The following is a 21,668-nucleotide window of genomic DNA, read 5'->3' on the forward strand; positions in this document are numbered from 1 at the left end:
TATTTTTACCATTGGTGAAAAAATATGACGACTGTTGCTTACGTTATACCATCATATATAGACCTATGCATTAGAATATGGAGAAAAAAAACATGCAGGTTTAGTAAAAAAAAAAAAATGGTACATATACAAGCGGAAAAAAGAAACGCAAGTTTATTTTCGATAATTTTTATTTTACATGATTCTTTGATGATGTGTTCTTGGTATGATTTTCTCGATTATTTCATCATTATTGAATACATTTTGATGATTTTTGTTGTCCTATCACAGACGATGTTTGTGTGAATACCGTTAAAACAAGGGTACCCTAAGGGGTGACCTGATTCAAATCAGTAGCGGGTGTGCCCAGCACTGGCATCAGTCCCTGCTCTTACTCTCCTTAACATTAACCCCATCAAGGTGTTTATTTCCCCTTAAGAGATATTATTACACTCCTGAATAAGGCCCTGCGTGAGTTGAACGACGTTTTATGGGACGTTGACGCGCTTCCTAACCCTCCTGTCTAGCTCGTCCCACAAATGCTCGATTGGGGACATATCTGGATTATATGGTGACCAATCAAAAACTGATACGTTGTTTTGAGCCAGAAAGTCACTACAAAGCAAAGCAACATGGGGCATAGCATTGTCTTACTGCAACGTATGGCTAACGGTATCTTACTACTTTAATATTACCATGGATAACCACGAGAGGTATTTTCACGCCTTGAGATATCACTGCCCATACCACAACAGACCCTTCCCCGAATCTGTCGTTTCCGTCACGCAAGCGTCATAATATCGCTGACCACGACGTCGATAGACACGTTGTCGTCCATCTGACCTGTAAAGCGTTAAACGAGACTCGTCAGTGAACAACATGTGTGGGCCAAATGAAACATATTAGGTGCATGTGCAAGCAGCCACTGCAGTCGACGTTCGTGTCGTCTCAGCGTAAATAGCAGACCAATATAGGGACGTCGTGGTCTTAAATGAAACTCCCGCAACCGATCCCTAACCGTTCTTGGACACCGTTCCTGACCACGAGTGCCGACAGCTTGACGTGACGTCACCGTCTGAAATCGGTTACAGAGGTACGAGAGACGTATGTCTCTATCCTTACATAGCAACGCAATGCGCGGGCATTCGCTTCCTGGTAGGATCATAAAATCTCCCTGAAGTTCTGAGACAGTCAGCTAAACAGGAGATTGTTGTCTCATGAACACCATATTGCTGCGTTACACGACGTTGCGAATGCCCCGGCATTATCAGAGCAATGGCCCTACCAATCAATCAACTTCACTCAATCGCGGCATTTCGCTGTACAATTGCTCCGAAAAGAAATGCTGTGTAATTGATATGTACTGTTCCAATGTAATTATATACCAGCACATACGGTCCGAGAGTACCCCGGATGTACCCTTTCTTAAAAAGTCTGCCGAAAGCATGCAATGTCGGTAATCATCACGGTCGACTGAATTTTAATTGAACATTTCTAAAGTCCTTGGTTGTAGCTCAGTGGGAAATTTAATTGAATTTAGACTATGCGTTTAAAGGTTATACATGTATAATTAGAAAAACCGAATCCTTTCGCGTTTCTTTCTTCCGCTGTATATAAGAATTGGTAAGATTATAATGCATGGTTTACATAGATGCATTTAAAAGGTTCATTTAGCAAGTGTAAATATATATGGGAAGCAGTGTAGTACACAGACTAAACTCAACTATATTCGATATATAGATAGCAATGTAGTACATTGACAAAACTAAACTATATAAGATATATAGATAGCAATGTAGTACACTGACAAAACTAAACTATATATATACTATACCTGGATTCCTTTGTTGTAGACGGGTTTCTTCGTGATGGCTGACCGACTAGCCGAAATAACCGCCAATCGTTCTCTTTCAGATTCTGAAACAAATTTGTGTACTTTTCAGCAACTTCCTTTTATTTTCTATTATCAACAACTTGAATTTTATTTGATTTGCTGTTTTATTAAATGCTTATTTACAACGTACACGGCATTTGTCAAATCCTTCAATGCTTACATTACAGCATAGCTGGATAATTTCCAACAAACAAATATTATTGTGGCAGAAGACAATCTATATCAGCATGAACTGTGTTCATCGAATTCAAACAAATTATAAACAAGAAATTAAATCGTCAATTATATAATTTTATAATCAAAGGAAATGGACCTGTATAACAAGTCTCCGAGGCGGATGCTTACCCGGAAATAACTCCGTAATTACAAACACAGCAGTGAATAATGACATCCGTATAGTGGTTTCAAGTTCCACGTATGACTTTAATTTATAGGCAAATTAATACCAGAACTAGAGGTATATTACCGAAAGTTAATGATTATTACAATTCATTAACAACGACAAATATCTTCTGTGTTGTTTATAAGCATAGATACATCTGACAGCTTCGTATACTTAAGAAATAATTAACGATGAATCGTGTATTATTGCAGGATATACAACGAGGACGAGGATATTTTGCAATTAAATTAATAACGAAGGCCGCAGGCCTGAGTTATTAATTAAAATTGCAAAATATCCGAGTCCGAGTTGTATATCCTGCAACAATACACGAGTCAAAGTTGATTATTTCTATTCTACCATGTACTGTTTAGTTCTGAGATCGACCTCTTTCTAATAGAAAAACAGCAAAGAAACCCCGGGAAAACCTTATTTCTTGATTATGGTATTATTTGCTGATGAAATATACAGGCAATACAGTACTACGATCAAGAGCATCTATGGCATTGATTTTGAAAATTGAAAAAAAAAGGATAAAAAAAAGAAAAGGAAAAAAAAGGGGGGCCTCCGTAGGATTCGAACTCGCGTCGTGATAAAAATTTATTGAAAGACTAACCCATTAGCCCACTTGGCTATAGTAAGAAACGGGTGAATATTAGATATTTAAAATTGTGATAGCCGTGACTCACGACCGTTTATTATTGGCACGAGCGAGGGTTATTGGAAAATAATACATGGTTTTAAACCAATCAAAACCGGCGTTGCATAGCAAACATGGTAGAATCATATTTTACCTATCTTATTCTGGTATCTGACCTTTTGTGTTAACACTGCGGTATATTCATATTTTACATATCTTATTCTGGTATCTGAATGTTTGTGTTAGCGCTGTGGTAAATTTGTGTTAACGCTGTGGTATATATATATACATTTTTTCATTTTGTGTTGCTCTGTTATACCTTTCTATTTGTACTGATGTTATGGCATAGTCTCTTCATCATTTTGTGCTGGTATTTAGAATTGCCTTTAATGTTGAAACAGCTTTTGTAAACTGTACACTTTACCAGCGTTTAGACGGTAATTGCTCCTTTGCCACCGATTGAAAGGAGAAAATCCATCGGCAACGCATTCAGGACTTGCGAAAACAAGTCTCATACCGATATATATATTTTCACCTCCCTCTTCTTTCATAAATAGTTAACTAAAATGAACATGTTCTTCCTCGTCAAATGCGGTGTGTTTGACTCAATCCAGAAAATTAAGCGATTTCCGGAAATTTCAGAAGACCACGACACTAACTTCAGCAATTAAGCTCGCGTGTTAGCACAGCTATAACTCTGTCACATATCTCCAGGGTTTTATACAAGAAGATGAAATCTTTGTTAATCATAAACTGACGGGAAGAACCATCTTCTAAATGCAATGCTGTCACTGTACAAATATTTTATCTCGCAGCACAGATATTCCATTTCGATTGAGAAGGTTAGATGAGATATATTTCATTTTAATACCTGTTCTTATACAACTCCAGAGAAGGGACATCCCTATCAAATAACCTAGTACGCTGTCTTAGCCCATATTCTCGATTTAACTCAACGTGATATTGCAAATTAACTCGGCCTAGATTTAGATCTAGATTTTATTTCACATACATAGATTGGAATGAAACAATAAATTATTTTATAAATTTAGTGTAAATATATAACACGTGTTGCTTTTAATTGTATAAAACACACTTGAAAAGTACGAGGGTACGTTTTGGATCCGACTACAATTAGCCTATGTACGATAACTTGTAAATCCTGCAATTGAGCTTGAAATTTCGCCGTCATCTTAAATTCGCCATATCATCAAAGGGCGAAAATGGCGAAAATTAAACGGGGGCGAATATTACCAGGTATACAGTATGTTTAGTTCCAAATACCTCTCACTCAGTGGCAGAAATAGCAAACTCGTCCATCCAAGGATGGCGATCCCACGTGTAACATTGTATTTCTAGACGTAATAGGTATGTTGTTAATGAATGGGGACACCTAAATGTCATAGAGCGAATTCCTGTTTAACAATAGTCCGATGGCGGTCTCATTGACGCTTTATGGTTTAATGGGATGAGTTGTCAAGGAAACAGAAGTGAGACGTTCGAACAACAAGCAAGTCTCAACCTACAGAACCACAGTCAGGTTTCTGAGTATTTGACCCAAACCATTCTAATCATTATACAACCATGCGAGATTCGTTCCACAAATATTATCAATACATTTGCTGGATAGAAAGCATGTGTCGCGAAATATGTTTACTACTATGAGAATGGAGACGCTTCACACACTGAATCTAGATCGTAGCACAGATCAACTAGGTTTGTTTTATATTCTTTCATATAATCCGTGTAGAACTTCTGTGTATGAAGTCTACGGCACTTTGATACAGCATCAAGCTGTACCTGAAAGTAGAGGTGTGCAGATCTACACAAATGATATCAGGAACGCGAAGGCTATCGTTGTTATCAATACATATATATTATATGTCAGAAATCTGGTGGATGTACATATTCATTGCCTACCTACGTTAACTAAAGCCTAGATAATACACCAGAAATCTTAGAGACAATCTAAAAGAATATTACTTCATGCATGTAATTATATTATCAAATTATTGCAAAAATCAACATTAAATCTCATGAATCCTTGCAGAATTTTTCTGCATTTCGTAAGAGACGGCTAATTATAAGCCCTCTAACGGTTTTCCGTTTTCTGTCGTGCCTTTCTACTAAGAGGATTCATTTGAGGTGCGATACCATCTTCACATGAACGCGAAAAAGTGTTAGCTTACCTTCCGGATGTTTGTAGTCGTCTGTAATGTCCTGACGGATAGAGTCGGTATATGTAAGTTCCGGTCTCAAAGGTTTACCATCCGGGATCTTCGTACTTATATTTCGGCCAATTCTGTACACGAATAAAGAATTGAAAGTGTAGCAATACATTTCTGTTTCGCTCGCAGGGACTTGACACAAAATCCCAACTCACGGTACATACTGTACATACGTATTCGTACACAGTATTGACTGTAGGTTAGGAATTCGTGCGCAAAGTTCCTGTGAATTCTATGGTATGATGTTCATTTCTTTGCTTCAAAATTTATACGTTGATATAGGCTTCATTCCAACACGTCATTTGGCCTGGATTATCTCATGTTGACGTTTAGGAAAGGTCGGAATCAACGTCATTGGGTGAGGATGGGAGTTTACATGTCTATATCGGAAACGGACATGTTGTTCCCTATATTTTTTTTATCAATTTAAAGACAGAAATGATCAATATGCAAGCGATCAATTATGTTAGTATTGTTCTCATGTCAGCCAACGCAGACTGCTTAGTCCAACAATGTTTGAACTGTGGTTCAATAGCTCCTAAAACCTCTGTCAACAACCAAATACCTTTTATGACAATGCCAATAAAAGCCTCTAATATCTACCCGATGTAATGGTACAGGTTTTTTTTACAGAAGGGATAGGGCACTGTATGAACTTACGCGCTTAGATTCATATTGAGAACAGTCCATTGTTTTTCTTTGTCACGTGTCCAGTTGACCTTGTCTGCGTTAACTTCTGCGAAGACGAATGGACAGTCGTACAGCATGTCGCATTTCCCCGCCTTTACTGCACGGAGAGAGGTTGGTCCGCACTGGAACATTCCTAGTGCAAATAGGTCAGTTTAAAGGAAATATCGTTTATTGCTAAGGTATCAGTATTCAATGTCTTGTTGTATATGAAATATTCTTATTGAACAAGCAAAATAGTATTAATTTTGCATAATAAATGTTTATCATACAACTGTCTATATCAAATGTGTAATTGTACCAAACGTAGCGCATACATTTAGTATATCTAACAACAACACTCCAAAAGGGGAATGTATTTATGTGATTTAACGTTTACTGAAGTCGGCTCTTAGCCCGCATATTTTCACATTGCCTGACATAATTGAGAAGTTCATTGCCTCTATATAACCCTGAATCCCATGACAATTCTTAATTCTCATCATTTTCTCAAAGCTTTGTGAGGAAATGGCTAGTACTGTGTTAACCTAACCAATAATATCCCCTGTAGTATTCACCTAACCAATGACGTTCCCTGTTGTATTGAAGCGATGGTGATTTATTTTTGTCATGCTGAATCTGATTGGATGGGGATTTCCTTTCCAGCTGTAATATGGCCGACTTAACACCAATCGATAGCAATAAGAGAGACATTTGTCAAGAAGACTAGAAATAAGGTAGAAATCTGAACTTAGAGGACTCTAGTGAATTTATAGGATTTCACAAATGCTGGCGTATGCTAAGAGAAAGCTTTAAACATGTCCTGTCATTACTGTATTGAGAAGAATCAGGTTAGAGCATTCGCAGACACCTTTAGCCAAATCGCTTTACTGCCACAGACGATAACTTTTGAGATCAGAAAACCTTCCATAGACGTTAAAGCCAACCTATAGACGAGCGACCATTACATTGACTTCTCAGTTATGTTAACCATACGGTATGATTGGTTGCTAATGTGTAGCGGCCTATAAGGACATTAAGGTAATGACGGAACCTACTGGAATGTTTCTCCCGGTCCATGACACCGGAGCCTGGTTTGTCACGTTCAACTGATAGCGAAAAGCGATGCAATGCCAAGAGAGCAGTAAACGGGAAAAGCAAAAAAATAAAAAATAAATAAATAAAAAAAAAAAAATAATAATAAGGGGGGGGGGGGGGGGGGGGGGGGGGGGGGGGGTTAGAGTTGAAGATGCCAAATTTAATCGGTTCTTTCTAATCATGATAGGATCCGAACGCTTGGGTTTGGTTTGGTTTATTTTTGTTTAACGTCCTATCAACAACTAAGGTGATTTAAGGACGGCCTCCCGTGCGTGTGGCATGCATGCGTGTGGTGAGTGCGTATTTGTATTTTGGGATTCTGTGGTATGTTCGTGTTGAGTCTCCTTGTATATCCGAAACCTTTGCTGATTTAATATGCTATCTCACTGAAGAATACTGCCGAAAACACCAAGCAGGAAACATCACCCAGTCGCCTTATACTGACAACGGGTAAACCAGCGGTCCCACTCCCAAAGTGCTAAGCAGGAGTAGCTACTACCATTTTTAAAGACTCTGGTATGTATCGCTTAATCCGTAGGAACTTCATATGGTGTGTTCATGCGTGAAGGGTAGATATGATATACGGCATCACATTGGTCTTTTACACCGAGAATGAGAAACTTTAGATTTACATTGAGGCCAATGGAAACGTACACAAAGATAATAAGATCAAGCGTTCGGGAAGAAATAACGTCTTCCGCTTCATCGACGAATCGAGGCTATGTTACCTCATCAAAGTGATAACCATTTCATACAAAAAGGAAGTTGCTCTGTTAGCAGACACGAGCTCGAGGTACAGCAGCTTGAGTAGCACCACGATGATATACAGAACCCACGGTACATACTCAAGGACACAACGAATGATGCGACGTTAGATACGGTCAGTTCTCATGGATTAACATATATACTTCGGTTCGTCTAGATCCTCTTACATTTCCCCATACCCAATAGCAATTTATTATCTGAACAAACTCACTGGATATTGCTAAAGCAATAAAAGTCCCCCTCCCCAATTCCCCCCGCTAAAATAATAACAATGAACTTGACCCAACAACCGGAAATTGTCAGAGATACTTTGGTCCTTTAAGTTTGATCAAAATATCTCAGGGAATGAAGCCGTCGCTAGAGTGCTGAAAGACTTTGGGGTAAGACTGACGGAGAAGGGGTAAGACTGACGGAGAAAAAAAACCTATCGTCAACCCGATTTCACCGATTGGGGACTAAAATACCTCTTTCGTGTAACAATACAATTCTACACTAGCAGTAGATATTTTTCTTCAAAGTTGGTAAAATATTTTACTTAAAGATGGGTTGCTGAGTATTTTTTCCCGTTAAAATATTTTAATACTTCCTATTTTTCATGGATTGACTTGGTTATGAGCATTGTCGTTACATTGATGGTTCCGCTATTTTTACATGTTGCCTTAACTTTGAATGTAGTTTGGAATTTGAGATAGATGTATACTGTTGTCCTTACCATCACTGCGCTCCTGTGGAGTGGAGTCGACTACCTGCCAGCCACTGTATCCTGCGGGAGGTCGTCTCTCCGCATCCATACGTCATTCCAACAATGGAAGTTCCTGAGAGAGTAAATATGTATTTACAATATGATTTGCCTGAATTTATTTTGCAAACGGGGAATATCGACGTGGATATATCTGTACTAAATTATCAAAATAGATGAGATGAGAGAAAACCAGCAACAGAAACACAAATGAAATTCGTGATAAGTTCAGGAAGACTAGGTGTTCCGGAAGAGTAGGGATCAACTGCGTTATACCGTTAAATCGAGGTAAAGTTTGACTTGACATTAAGAGGGAACGACAATAAAATTGAAGTTGTATTTTTTTCTGATATTTGAGCTCTTTCAGATCGTATAATTTGAAATTAATCAAAAGATTGAGAACACAAAATAAAAATAAAATATTTAAAAAATGAAACGTTGAAAACATAATCCATGTAGATCACTTAGATTTGATGAAAGGTTAGCATTGTCAGATAATAAATGTGAAACTCTAATTACGTCAAAGTATTTTTTTTTTCTTTTAATTGTTTGTAATAAACTATCTGTATGAAAAACAAATCTAATTGAAATCCATAAATACTTATTCAGTATTAATAATATTGAACAATGAATACAAACATTAAATAGCTAACTATTTTTGGTCTTTTCTCTTAAAATAGATTAAGCATGGTTCGTAATGGTTCAACTGATTTCATAATTCAAACGTCTCCGTTTTAGCAAAGGACAATTGTCAAGGAGACACCAACAGAATATAGAATACAGTAAAAAAGAGCACAAAATATAAATGAAAGGAAAATAAGGAAAGAAAAAAAGAAAAATGTTGCAATGGGAAAAGGATCCATTTTCTATTCTCTATCTGCAATGTAAGCTATGCAAAAGACAGGAAATCTCATATTCTTCAAGACGCAGAGGTTATTATAGTGTTATCACACTGAAACGACACAGCATAGAACGAAAGCGTGACACAATACCCGGTCACATCAAACTGACAGTGGGCGAACCAATAAAAAATGTACATTACATTCTGACATTAGTGGAAAAAGGAGAATCATAAAACTCGATGATGAACCTAAATGGATTGTGAACACTAATCAAAGGGTTACAGCGCAGTATTGAATCATAACCGGTTAAATCGGAGTAATTATAACTATTCTGTTTATTCAACTAATCTACTTAACGTCGTCTTTTTTTGTTTTTCTTCGACACAGGATTGGCGTTTAATTTCATAATTGCATCTTCTGTTAGTTATAAGGTCACGCCCACTACAGTAATCGAAATGGCATAAGGGTTCGGAAACCCTCGGGAAACATTACAGTTTTACTGTACAAACGAGTACCGAGCATATCGATTTCAACCTGTACAAGAAGGCCTACATATTTACAGTAACGTGCACAAGTCATCCGCGTTTGTCACATAGTCGGCGTTTCTGCCATCTTTTAAAGCCTCTCCATTTTCTCCCCAAGGAGTTGTGAAGTATAACATGTAGCTGGAATGAGGACTACAATAGCAGGAGGTCAGTCATTTTCACCTGAAGACAGTCGCTGAAATAGGCTGTTACTGATTTTATTGTAAGTCCATTAAACTTCAGTGTGTCACGACTATCTCCTTGTTATTGTGGTCGGTGCTATGCAATGTACACATACATTAAAAAACGGTAAGGCTGGGGAATTGGACTCTCACTAAGAGAAAGACCAAATATGCGCTGACTCCTGCTTTATTTGAGAATGACAAATTACAGCCGGTGTTTGACGTTTGTTTCCAGAATGGTTCTGGTACGAATGAAGATTTAGTTTTCCCGTGCACGCGGCGCGTGAATTATGGCTCCTGATATAGGTGTCACGATCATACAAGAGGCGTTCGTCTATTGGAATGTGGCGATATCTCGCAAAGGATACAATCAGAAAAAAAAAAAAAAAAAAAAGCATTACACAACTAATTACATTTGGAGGTTCCCAGAAATTGTCCGGGTGAAAATTGACAAAATGTTGTAGACGGATGATTTGGCCAAAATGTCTTGGATAAAGTACAATAAATGAACTGCTTTGTATTGCATTGCTATACCAGTTAACCGATATACAATTAGAATAATTTTGCAGTCATGTTTTCGTGTTTTACCTACCTTGTTCTAGAACATCAGTAACTATAAACACCGTAGTTAAATGGTTACCTTTGAAATAAATGCTATATTGATTAAGTGATAAGCGTCGACCCGCTTCCTGTTAGCCGCCACTAAATACAGTATGATTGAAAACAAAGCAATAACAAACGAAATGCTTAACATGACATAACTAGTCTGAAGTACTGTTTGTATAGACATTCGTCATTCAAATGGAATATTCCCTGTTTTTTCCTTACTTGTCAGTGCGCAATACACGTTAACACGTGTTATACTAAAACAACTTTTCGTCGGTTAAGTGTTTGATCTGTTTATATATCATCCATACGTAGTTAACAGCGTGGGTTATCATTTTGTTTGCATGATTAAAATACCTGTGCACAGCCATTGTCATTTTGAGACGGGGTATTTTTGTAGTAGCTGACGAATACTTCATTAAACATATTAGTCTGTAGCTATACTGTATACTGTTTAAAATCATGTAAATGGTATATTCAGTATTAAGTAATCCTGTTGAACAGATACGTGCCACAGCGTGCATGGTTAGATAACCACCTGAATTTTTTGCGATTATTTTATTTATTGTGATATTCGGTGCGCCCACATGGCAATCTTCGAGCATCCTGTTAACTACAAATGTAGATTTATGTTAGATATTACGCAGGGTCGAGCCTTGCATATATCGTCCTTACCAGTCTGCTGTCTGACATATACATGTAATGTACTACATCACAGCTTTTCTAGTCTTCTCCGCTCAAATTCAGGCACTAAAGCTCACAACACAAGATTCTCTCGCGCTAAAAACAATGAACAGTGGAATATCAGATAAAAATATCACTCATAACTTTGACACTCTTCAGACGTTGGGAAATTGCTCCTACCAGGTTGATTAAAATTAATTTAAGAATTGGTTTCAACTGAATCAAGTGCCGTCAAAGTACGATCACTACAGCGTTATGTACATGTTTCTCTTTTGTCGTTTGATAGATATATAGATATATAGATATAAAAGCTCAACAAAAGCAATATTCTCCTATCGCGGAAGTGAAGGAGGACATTATACAATTATTGCCCTCGTTCCGGGTTGACATGAATAGGCCTATTTGACCACCCGAGAGGTGTCATGTCACCCGAGGGCGTAGCCCGAGGGTGACATGACACCTCAAGGGTGGGCAAATATTCATGTCAACCCGGAACAAGGGCAGTAATTGTTTTATTATACCGAAAAAAACATAAGTGAATCAATTTTGGTATTAATAAGTTTATTTATTACTAGACTATCAACAGTTTTTAAGAAAATTTATTTCATTAATTCATCAACTATTCAACAAATGCTCAATTGTAATCAACCTATAGCCATAGGATTCTAACCTGACCACTGATGTCTATACTCATTTTGTTCAATGTGTATTTCTTCAAACCATATTTTAGACTGTTCAACGAAGATCGTTTAAGAGGTACCCCATCGTCTTTCTGGGCCCCGGCATAAAATTCTCCCAGTCGAACGTTCAATGTATGGACGTCGAAGTTTTCAAAATCCTTTGGTCTACCTGTTGCAGATAGGAAATGTATAAAGGAATCCACGGCCCCATTGATGACCCTTTTGGTGTTTTTAGAATCCTTTTCTTGCAATAATTTCGCCATTTCCTCCACTGTTGGCAGACGATAGCGTCCGCCGGCAGCCATTGTTGTTATCGAGCAGAATACTCGGAACTCCTCTGATTCGACTACTTTTGAAGACGTTACGGAAGAGAGTTCCGAGTTGGGGCTCACGAGAGGGTGACATAACGATTTTGGAGGGCTCACGAGAGGGTGACATTATGATATTCAGAGGGCGACATGATGTTTCGAAAGCGACAGCAAGTAAATAATGAATTATTTGGAAATTTGTGGTTGACATAACGAATGTTTTTAATCACGTGACATGGTTTTCACTAATCAGAAGCTGTGATACAAGTCTGAGGTATAATAAAAAGGTATGGTAGATAAAGGGACAACAGGTAGTCAATACAATGTTGATTTCTTCATTATCGGTAGCAGTTACAACTTATTGATATACTCATAGCAAATTACAAATGTATATACAGAATATAAACCACTAGTGTCGGCTCTCTGGGGGTTATGGCATTTTTACTGGTGTTGTACGCTCTGGAGGTTACTGTATTTTAACTGGTGTTGTACGCTCTGGAGGTTATGGTATCTTAACTGGTGTTGTACTCTCTGGAGGTTATGGTATTTTGACTGGTGTTTTACTCTCTGTAGGTTATGGTATTTTGACTGGTGTTTTACTCTCTGTAGGTTATGGTATCTTAACTGGTGTTGTACTCTCTGGAGGTTATGGTATTTTGACTGGTGTTATACTCTCTGGAGGTTATGGTATTTTAACTGGTGTTGTACTCTCTGGAGGTTATGGTATTTTAACTGGTGTTGTACTCTCTGGAGGTTATGGTATATTAACTGGTGTTGTACTCTCTGCGGGTTATGGTATTTTAACTGGTGTTAAACTCTCTGGAGGTTATGGTATTTTAACTAGTGTTGTACGCTCTGGAGGTTATGGTATTTTGACTGGTGTTATACTCTCTGTAGGTTATGGTATTTTAACTGGTGTTGTACTCTCTGGAGGTTATGGTATTTTAACTGGTGTTGTACTCTCTGGAGGTTATGGTATTTTAACTGGTGTTGTAGTCTCTGGAGGTTATGGTATTTTAACTTGTGTTGTACTCTCTGGAGGTTATGGTATCTTAACTGGTGTTGTACTCTCTGGAGGTTATGGTATTTTAACTGGTGTTGTAGTCTCTGTAGGTTATGGTATTTTACTGGTGTTGTGGTCTCTGGAGGTTATGGTATTTTAACTGTATTTCAACGTCGATTACATGTATTTTCTACTTTCAGTGAGCTGTCAAAGTGTATATCTGCCTCAGATGTTTTGCTATCAACCTTTAACTGTACCTTGCCGACACAACTAATATTTCGGTCGATTTAGGCTTGATCATATTGGATTTCATTCAGGCACTGATGCTGTTATAAAGATTTCCAGATTTTCTGATAGTGTGTCCCAATTGTCTTGTGATTCGACAACCATTTAGATTTGTTACCATCGTAACAATGACATTGAAGGTGACGACAAACCTCCCTTATTGGTTTTGTTTTGTTGACCAAGAACCAATCCCAGAGACGTCTACGAATTTGTCGTCTGAAACAGTAGATCCTATGACGCCGTCACCAGAAGGATTTTCCCGTGTTAAAACACATTGGGTGGTGTGGTTACTATATAGCTGTGATAAAATGTAAATATTACACCAAACACTGAGAATATGGAGCCAAATGTCAGCTGCGTATTCACAAAAAATCAATTCCGTTGTGTCACATTTCAAAATTTAATTATAAATCCGACTTAAGTTTAAACTAGATTATAATCCTGAAGCGGCGATATTTATTTTTCCTCAACAACAATAATAATAAGCCTGGAAACCCATCACCAGTAACGTCCTACGTATCATAATAGTGACTAAGTAATGCACACATTTAAGATGATACTAGTTTACACTCTTTGTCATTAGAGCTGCTCTGTGCTAACAAGCCAGCACTATAATTCCCCATTGATGATTCTATTGATTGTGTTATGCCAATAATGGGATCTAACCTAACAAAGCAGAGAAGGTGATAGAGTGCAAATACAATACCACAATCCTGTATTGTTAGGACACGGTTTACATAAAACGACGCTCGTGCAGAACCTCATTGTCATGCGACTGTTAGACAATACTCATGGCACCCAATAAAAATAAGTGCATCATTGAGGATAAGTGCATTCCTCTACACGAATACTTTCCAAATGTGTTATCATTACAACTGAAAAATAGGTAAACTGTACATAAATTGCAAACAAATATCACTATTTAAACAAAAATCGTGAAGATTTTTGATGTGCGTAAAGTGTTTATGCCATAGCAAAGGGAGACAATTCAAATTTTCACAGGTAAATTATAAAAGAAAAAATGGAGGAAATTGGTATGTACACCTATAATGTTAAGAAAAAAGACAAAATCAAAAGTAAATGGAATTTTATTAATGCAATGTTTAATTAGAGGGTGAAATATATTTCATAATGCACAAATTCTTGAAACATCATACAAGTGTATTGATATATTATCGCTTAACTTAATTCTCATATTTGTATGTGATTTTTAAATTATCTATCATTTTATTCTTAATGGATTTAGATTTATGTATTACATGTTGCAACAATTGCATATGTGGTTAATAAAATATATATACGAGAAAAAAGTGTCTATGCCATTAAAAGGATATATGGTATACATGTGTAACACATTGATTAAAATCATATTACAGTTTGAAAATGGTAATATGTTTTTATTTTTTATAAGCCATGGGTCTCCCTACCCAATATCATGTCTGTCCTGCAGATAGGGCGTAATAATTGTACCTGCTATCCCAATTACATAAGAGGCGACTAAATTTGGGATCTTATCTCTTGATTCTAGCAACTTTGTTCTACCCGATGTCTTCCTTTACACGGCCTCATGTTTGCCCTCATTTAGGTGTTACCCCTGTATATCGTCCCCAATATAACGAGCCATTGTGGAACGTTTACGGCGTGGCCTGTCACTAAATAATTTAGTCTGGACGTTTATTGCATGTTAAGGTGGACCAGCGGGACGTCTCAATTAATGAGGCAGAGACATCGACAACCAGGTCTGATTAAAAATAAAAACGAAAAAGAAAACCCATTATGCTTTATTGTCTATCTAATATTATCTACCACGTATGACGGCTAATTCGCGTACTTCATCGCCCATAAACGTGCTACAACATTATAATTATACCTTGTACTGTGATAACCATATACATGTGTAGTAAATAATGGTGTCATGTCACCTTTTTTGGGCGTGAAATGTATTCCTTTTAGACATTTTTTTTAGTGTGGATACAGTCATGTATTATCAAACAAGATCAATAGTTCGCCCAAATTGATGTGAAATATCGATTTACTGTGATCAAAAATATGTAATCTATTTACTTGTTTATTTATTTTAAATCATTATAATCAAAGAACATTTCTTTTGATTTCCGGTTTTTTTTTATCCTCTTAGTACATTTATATGTATAAAGGTCAATACTGACGGCTTACAATAATGTACATGTACATTACAGAAAGCCTTCTTAATTGATATGATATATGAGTCACTACATCCATGCGGAAATCGTCTGATTTGGTCAAAGCGTATGGACGTGAAGACTTACCAAATCGAATCTCCAATTCCGCTCAAAACTTCTTTCTGATCAAGATCCCAGTAGAAATCAATTGTCACACTTCCGTCTGTGTCATGCGCAGATGCGAAATTGGTTACACTTCGACAGGGCAGACCCACGGCTCTGCAAACTAACCGGATAGATCATCGCAAATTAAGCCTCTAGATTTAATGATACATCGATCAGGTGACTGTACAGATGTCCTAAACCATATGGATGACCGTCACAAGACTACAACTTAAGAAGTGAAAATAGCAACTATTCTGTCCCTCCGGTCCAAAATATATGTCAAATCTAACGGAGTTCTCAAAATCAATAAGAGTTGAAGAAATTGTAATCGTACAATATATATTTGTTATACATTTAATGTCTGTAACTGATGGCATCGTTACTCTGCTGTGCCTCCACTAGAGATCGAACTTTACAATACATTAAGTTCTTACCTGTCGGATACAGAGAAAATCTACCTAACGTAGTCGGTAGGAAGCACTGTAGCATCTTATCAGTCTTACATTTACAAAAGCTATTATGTCGTTATCACATAATACATGTGTTATTTGTTAAAGCCAATGCTACTATTTTTTTCTATTCTCGTCACTTTTCTTGTGTTGCTGTAGTTTCGTATACTAGTTTCTATAATAGTTCTGGGGAATACATAAACTAGTTCACGTTACTTAGGTAGGGGCAGCTTATAGTGCAAAATTCTTGTTTTCGTTTCTCCGTACTGTGGAGACATGACAGTTATAGATGAAGGTCCATATAGCGTTTTCATGTATCTTCTCTCATTGATGAAGTCGTGTTATTGGAGACAAAGATAAATTGTTACGCTATACTGCAGTGTATAAACGAGACAACTGCTTCCACGGTGGAGGCAAACTAATGCTTCAATGTTTGAACGAACCTAATTATTTACCCAACTTATTTTTATAACCAAGTTTGGAAACCGGGGACGAAATTGCCTCCAATACGAAGCTCTTCTATGAATCAAGAAATCGAAATACAAGGGAAGTCGGCAATGGAAATGACTTCAGTGGAGCAGAATATTTTATTTATTATTCAGAATAGCAGAAAATGACAAAGAATATTAGATAACTTACTTGTTGTTACTATCCCAGAAAATACGAAACACTGGCCAAATTTAACCGGAAGTTTCGTTTTCATGTACTGTCTCAATATGGCGACACTTCCGCTCCATGACATTGGGGATTTCCCTCCAGTGTAATCCTCACTCCAGTTGCCAACCAGCACACCTCCGTCATCAGACGAGTTCACCTTCAAGTTCAGAAAGTGGAAATCTGGATTAGCATACGAATCGTTTTTATTACAAAAGAACTTATATATGCAAACTGTCCTTGGTTATTTCTTTTAAATAAACAATACTTCTTCTACAAGACCAGTGTCTGATTTGTTGTTATGTCATGGCCGGTACATATTCAGATCCTTCATCCCGGCACCTAGAGTAGCGACAGCGTTATAGAGCTTAAATTACATGGATTGACTTTCATAAAGAAATGAAACTATTTTGCAAATACAGTAAAGTATGAAAAGTAATTGAAGGTATGTATAGCGTAATACACTGACATATACATTATTCTAACAACTTACAATTTTTGATATGATCCGTGAAGTTCTCACCGGGTCCCCCATCGACTGACAGAAATTCGAGTTAAACCCTTTCTGTATACAATACATGGACGCCTCCAAAATGCCATCTTCGAACTAGAAACCAAACCAAAAAACAATGCATTTCAGAACGGAGACTTTGAATCACTGATTTATTTCTACACACATTTGTATACATATTGCCGATATGTCGATAGAAATATAAAAAGGCGATATATCGATACATACTTTAAACAACTACACATCAGACAGAAGTGAATAACACCTTTAAGTACTGAAAGGAAGAAGAATAGCAATTAGAGATTGCCCTGTTTACGGTAAATAAAACGATGTTATAGAATGTAATAATGGTGTCATTGAAAGATAGAAAATTTCATCCATATACATTAGGGACCCTCATCCAATCCAGGTTGATATTGACATCTCGTCGATAGAACATGTACGGAATGAGTTGGAAGTGGGATAAAACGTAGGCCGAACCCTCCAATCAACGTTGTTCAGTTGACGTTGGCGCTGGATGAGGAATGGGAACGTATACCAATGAGGATGGTCAATACCCTGATCAATTCAATGTACAAAAGAGTATGTACAACCACTGTAGCTCAAGGAGGGGGTGGGGGGGTGGGGGGGGGGGGGGGGGGGGGGGGGGGGGGGGGGGGGGGGGGGAGACATACACACTATACTGATGGGCCCGAACGCTATTGATATTGAGAGGGAAATATGACGAGGGTACTAAACGTACATGGATGAAATATTTACAGACGGCAGAATGGTTTCCTACCTTTAAATTATAATATTATTACATCTTTTAACATATCTATATTTCCCATAGTACACCGACAACTTTTAATTGTGTTTCTTTTTCCTTTCAGTATTTGTATACCATCCGACTTTATCATATATCTTTACTTATTTCTTAAAAAGGCATTTCTACAATGATACTATACAAAAGTCATACTGTACACTAGCTATAGATTCCGATAATGATTCGAGGGTAGCAACATTTCAGTAGATGTCTTGATAAGAAAACACTGGAGAAATTATACGATTTATAAAGAAATTTCTAGGCTCGGGTGTACCGTGTATGTTGCGCTTACCTGTCCGTAAAGCCAGGGTTTGGCGCCAATCTGTTTGTAATTCCCGTGGAATATGGCGCCACTGTCGTTGAGGATATATTCGTTTAGGAGGCTGGGGTCATTGAGATAAACAGCATCGTCTAGCGACAGAAAATAAAATCAATGAAACTGTTATTAATGAGAAGGACCATGACTTCTCAATTCCTTACAATATCTCAAAATTATTATTTAACAATCAAGAATGTTGTATCACAAATTGATTAATATTTTGTGCTGAAATATGATCAGGTTGTCTCGTTATACAAGGTATTTTATGTCGAAATAGAAAATTAAATAACCGTGATACCGTCGTGTCAGTCATCACTTGTTTAAGTCTATGTTACCTTTACACCAGGGATTAAAGAGAATGTGGACAGGTTTTGGATGGATGTATTTATACGCCTTTGGACGACCGCCTCTCTCCACTATACTTTCCAGAACAATCCGCCATGATCCAACAATACAGTTCGCAGGAGGAAACACGGACACCTTCAGGGCATTTGGTCCGTGTCTACTGGCAATGACCGCTGTCCAGTCCTGCTGGCTGGATTTCGATGAGAGGACACATTGGACATGGCTGCCCTTTCCAGGCCGAGGAGTCGGACCTGTTAACACAGCATACAGTATACAGTACTGATGACATTATTCTTCAACAACCATTCTCTGTAACCTTAGACTTGACATAACATTCAACCTACAACGACTATGCATATCTGTGAAGCCTTCCTGTGAATCGCTTCTGATTGCAATACAGAGTTGCACGACGACTCCTCTCTCATGACATCGTCACAGAAGTACCCGTCAGTAGATGACTCCTGTGCTGTGACATCGTCACAGAAGTACCCGTCAGCAGACGACTCCTCTGTCATGACATCGTCACAGAAGTGCCCGTCAGTAGACGAATCCTCTGACATGACATCGTCACAGAAGTACCCGTCAGTAGACGACTCCTCTGTCATGACATCGTCACAGAAGTACCCGTCAGCAGACGACTCCTCTGTCATGACATCGTCACAGAGTATCCGTCAGTAGACGACTCCTCTGTCATGACATCGTCACAGAAGTACCCGTCAGTAGACGACTCCTCTGTCATGACATCGTCACAGAAGTACCCGTCAGTAGACGACTCGTCTGTCATGACATCGTAACAGAAGTACCCGTCAGTAGACGACTCCTCTGTCATGACATCGTCACAGAAGTACCCGTCAGTAGACGACTCCTCTGTCATGACATCGTCACAGAAGTACCCGTCAGTAGACGACTCGTCTGTCATGACATCGTCACAGAAGTACCCGTCAGCAGACGACTCCTCTGTCATGACATCGTCACAGAAGTACCTGTCAGCAGACGACTCGTCTGTCATGACATCGTCACAGAAGTACCCGTCAGTAGACGACTCGTCTATCATGACATCGTCACAGAAGTGCCCGTCAGTAGATGACTCCTCTGTCATGACATCGTCACAGAATTGCCCGTCAGTAGACGACTCCTCTGTCATGGCATCGTCACAGAAGTGCCCGTCAGTAGACGACTCGTCTGTCATGACATCGTCACAGAAGTACCCGTCAGCAGACGACTCCTCTGTCATGACATCGTCACAGAAGCCCGTCAGTAGACGACTCCTCTGTCATGACAACGTCACAGAAGTACCCGTCAGCAGACGACTCGTCTGTCATGACATCGTCACAGAAGTACCCGTCAGTAGACGACTCGTCTGTCATGACATCGTCACAGAAGTGCCCGTCAGTAGACGACTCGTCTGTCATGACATCGTCACAGAAGTACCCGTCAGTAGACGACTCGTCTGTCATGACATCGTCACAGAAGTGCCCGTCAGTAGACGACTCCTCTGTCATGACATCGTCACAGAAGTACCCGTCAGTAGACGACTCGTCTGTCATGACATCGTCACAGAAGTGTCCGTCAGTAGACGACTCCTCTGTCCTGACATCGTCACAGAAGCACCCGTCAGCAGACGACTCCTCTGTCATGACATCGCCACAGAAGCCCGTCAGTAGACGACTCGTCTGTCATGACATCGTCACAGAAGTGTCCGTCAGTAGACGACTCCTCTGTCCTGACATCGTCACAGAAGCACCCGTCAGCAGACGACTCCTCTGTCATGACATCGTCACAGAAGCCCGTCAGTAGACAACTCGTCTGTCATGACATCGTCACAGAAGTGCCCGTCAGTAGACGACCCGTCTGTCATGACATTGTCACAGAAGTGCCCGTCAGTAGACGACTCGTCTGTCATGACATCGTCACAGAAGTGCCCGTCAGTAGACGACTCCTCTGTCATGACATCGTCACAGAAGTGCCCGTCAGTAGACGACTCGTCTGTCATGACATCGTCACAGAAGTGCCCGTCAGTAGACGACTCCTCTGTCATGACATCGTCACAGAAGTGCCCGTCAGTAGACGACTCCTCTGTCATGACATCGTCACAGAAGCACCCGTCAGTAGACGACTCGTCTGTCATGACATCGTCACAGAAGTGCCCGTCAGTAGACGACTCCTCTGTCATGACATCGTCACAGAAGTACCCGTCAGCAGACGACTCCTCTGTCATGACATCGTCACAGAAGCCCGTCAGTAGACGACTCGTCTGTCATGACATCGTCACAGAAGTGCCCGTCAGTAGACGACTCGTCTGTCATGTCTATTACCGTGTATCATAAAGAATCAGTACGACGAACAATTATTGCCTAGTCGGGCACACACTTACCAGTCTTAAAAACAATCCTGACCGACTGATTCCTGGCGCTGAATTTTCCGGTAAACCTCACAAGGATGGAAAAGGGTTGTCCCCTCCTTACTACTAGATGGCCCTCTCGCAATGCATCATACTTCTCCGTGTGGTGCGCGAGCGCATTCTCAAGTGGGAGCAGATCTACAGATTCCACGTGACTCTCTATATCGAAATGTCCGTCGTCATCGTAATCATCTGTAAGAATAGATGGTTAACCATCAGCCGGTGCATCGTAACCTGTAATTGGACAAGGATGGTTTCCACTCACAGCCGAGGACTACATTTTATTAGGAGAAAATAGAATATATATACTCTGCGTGAACAAATACAATGAATGCCGGGTATAGCGGTTGTCACAGTAATGTATATAGGGTTA

The 21,668-nt window shown here is 39.0% G+C and overlaps 1 protein-coding gene across 1 annotated transcript in view; it reads right to left on the reverse strand.

Annotated features, from left to right (window-relative positions):
- Positions 1–21,668, reverse strand: part of LOC117337480 (protein-glutamine gamma-glutamyltransferase K-like) — a 39,425-nt gene that overhangs the window by 11,758 nt on the left and 5,999 nt on the right. Inside the window, 11 exon segments of the mRNA XM_033898479.1 lie at positions 1,814–1,896; positions 5,085–5,197; positions 5,784–5,946; positions 8,365–8,424; positions 8,427–8,467; positions 15,794–15,932; positions 16,900–17,074; positions 17,408–17,521; positions 18,523–18,641; positions 18,885–19,145; positions 21,269–21,487. Coding sequence (XP_033754370.1) covers positions 1,814–1,896; positions 5,085–5,197; positions 5,784–5,946; positions 8,365–8,424; positions 8,427–8,467; positions 15,794–15,932; positions 16,900–17,074; positions 17,408–17,521; positions 18,523–18,641; positions 18,885–19,145; positions 21,269–21,487 — 1,487 coding nt within the window.

This window comes from Pecten maximus, chromosome 11 (genome assembly GCF_902652985.1).
Source record: "Pecten maximus chromosome 11, xPecMax1.1, whole genome shotgun sequence".
Classification (NCBI taxonomy): Eukaryota; Metazoa; Mollusca; class Bivalvia; order Pectinida; family Pectinidae; genus Pecten; species Pecten maximus.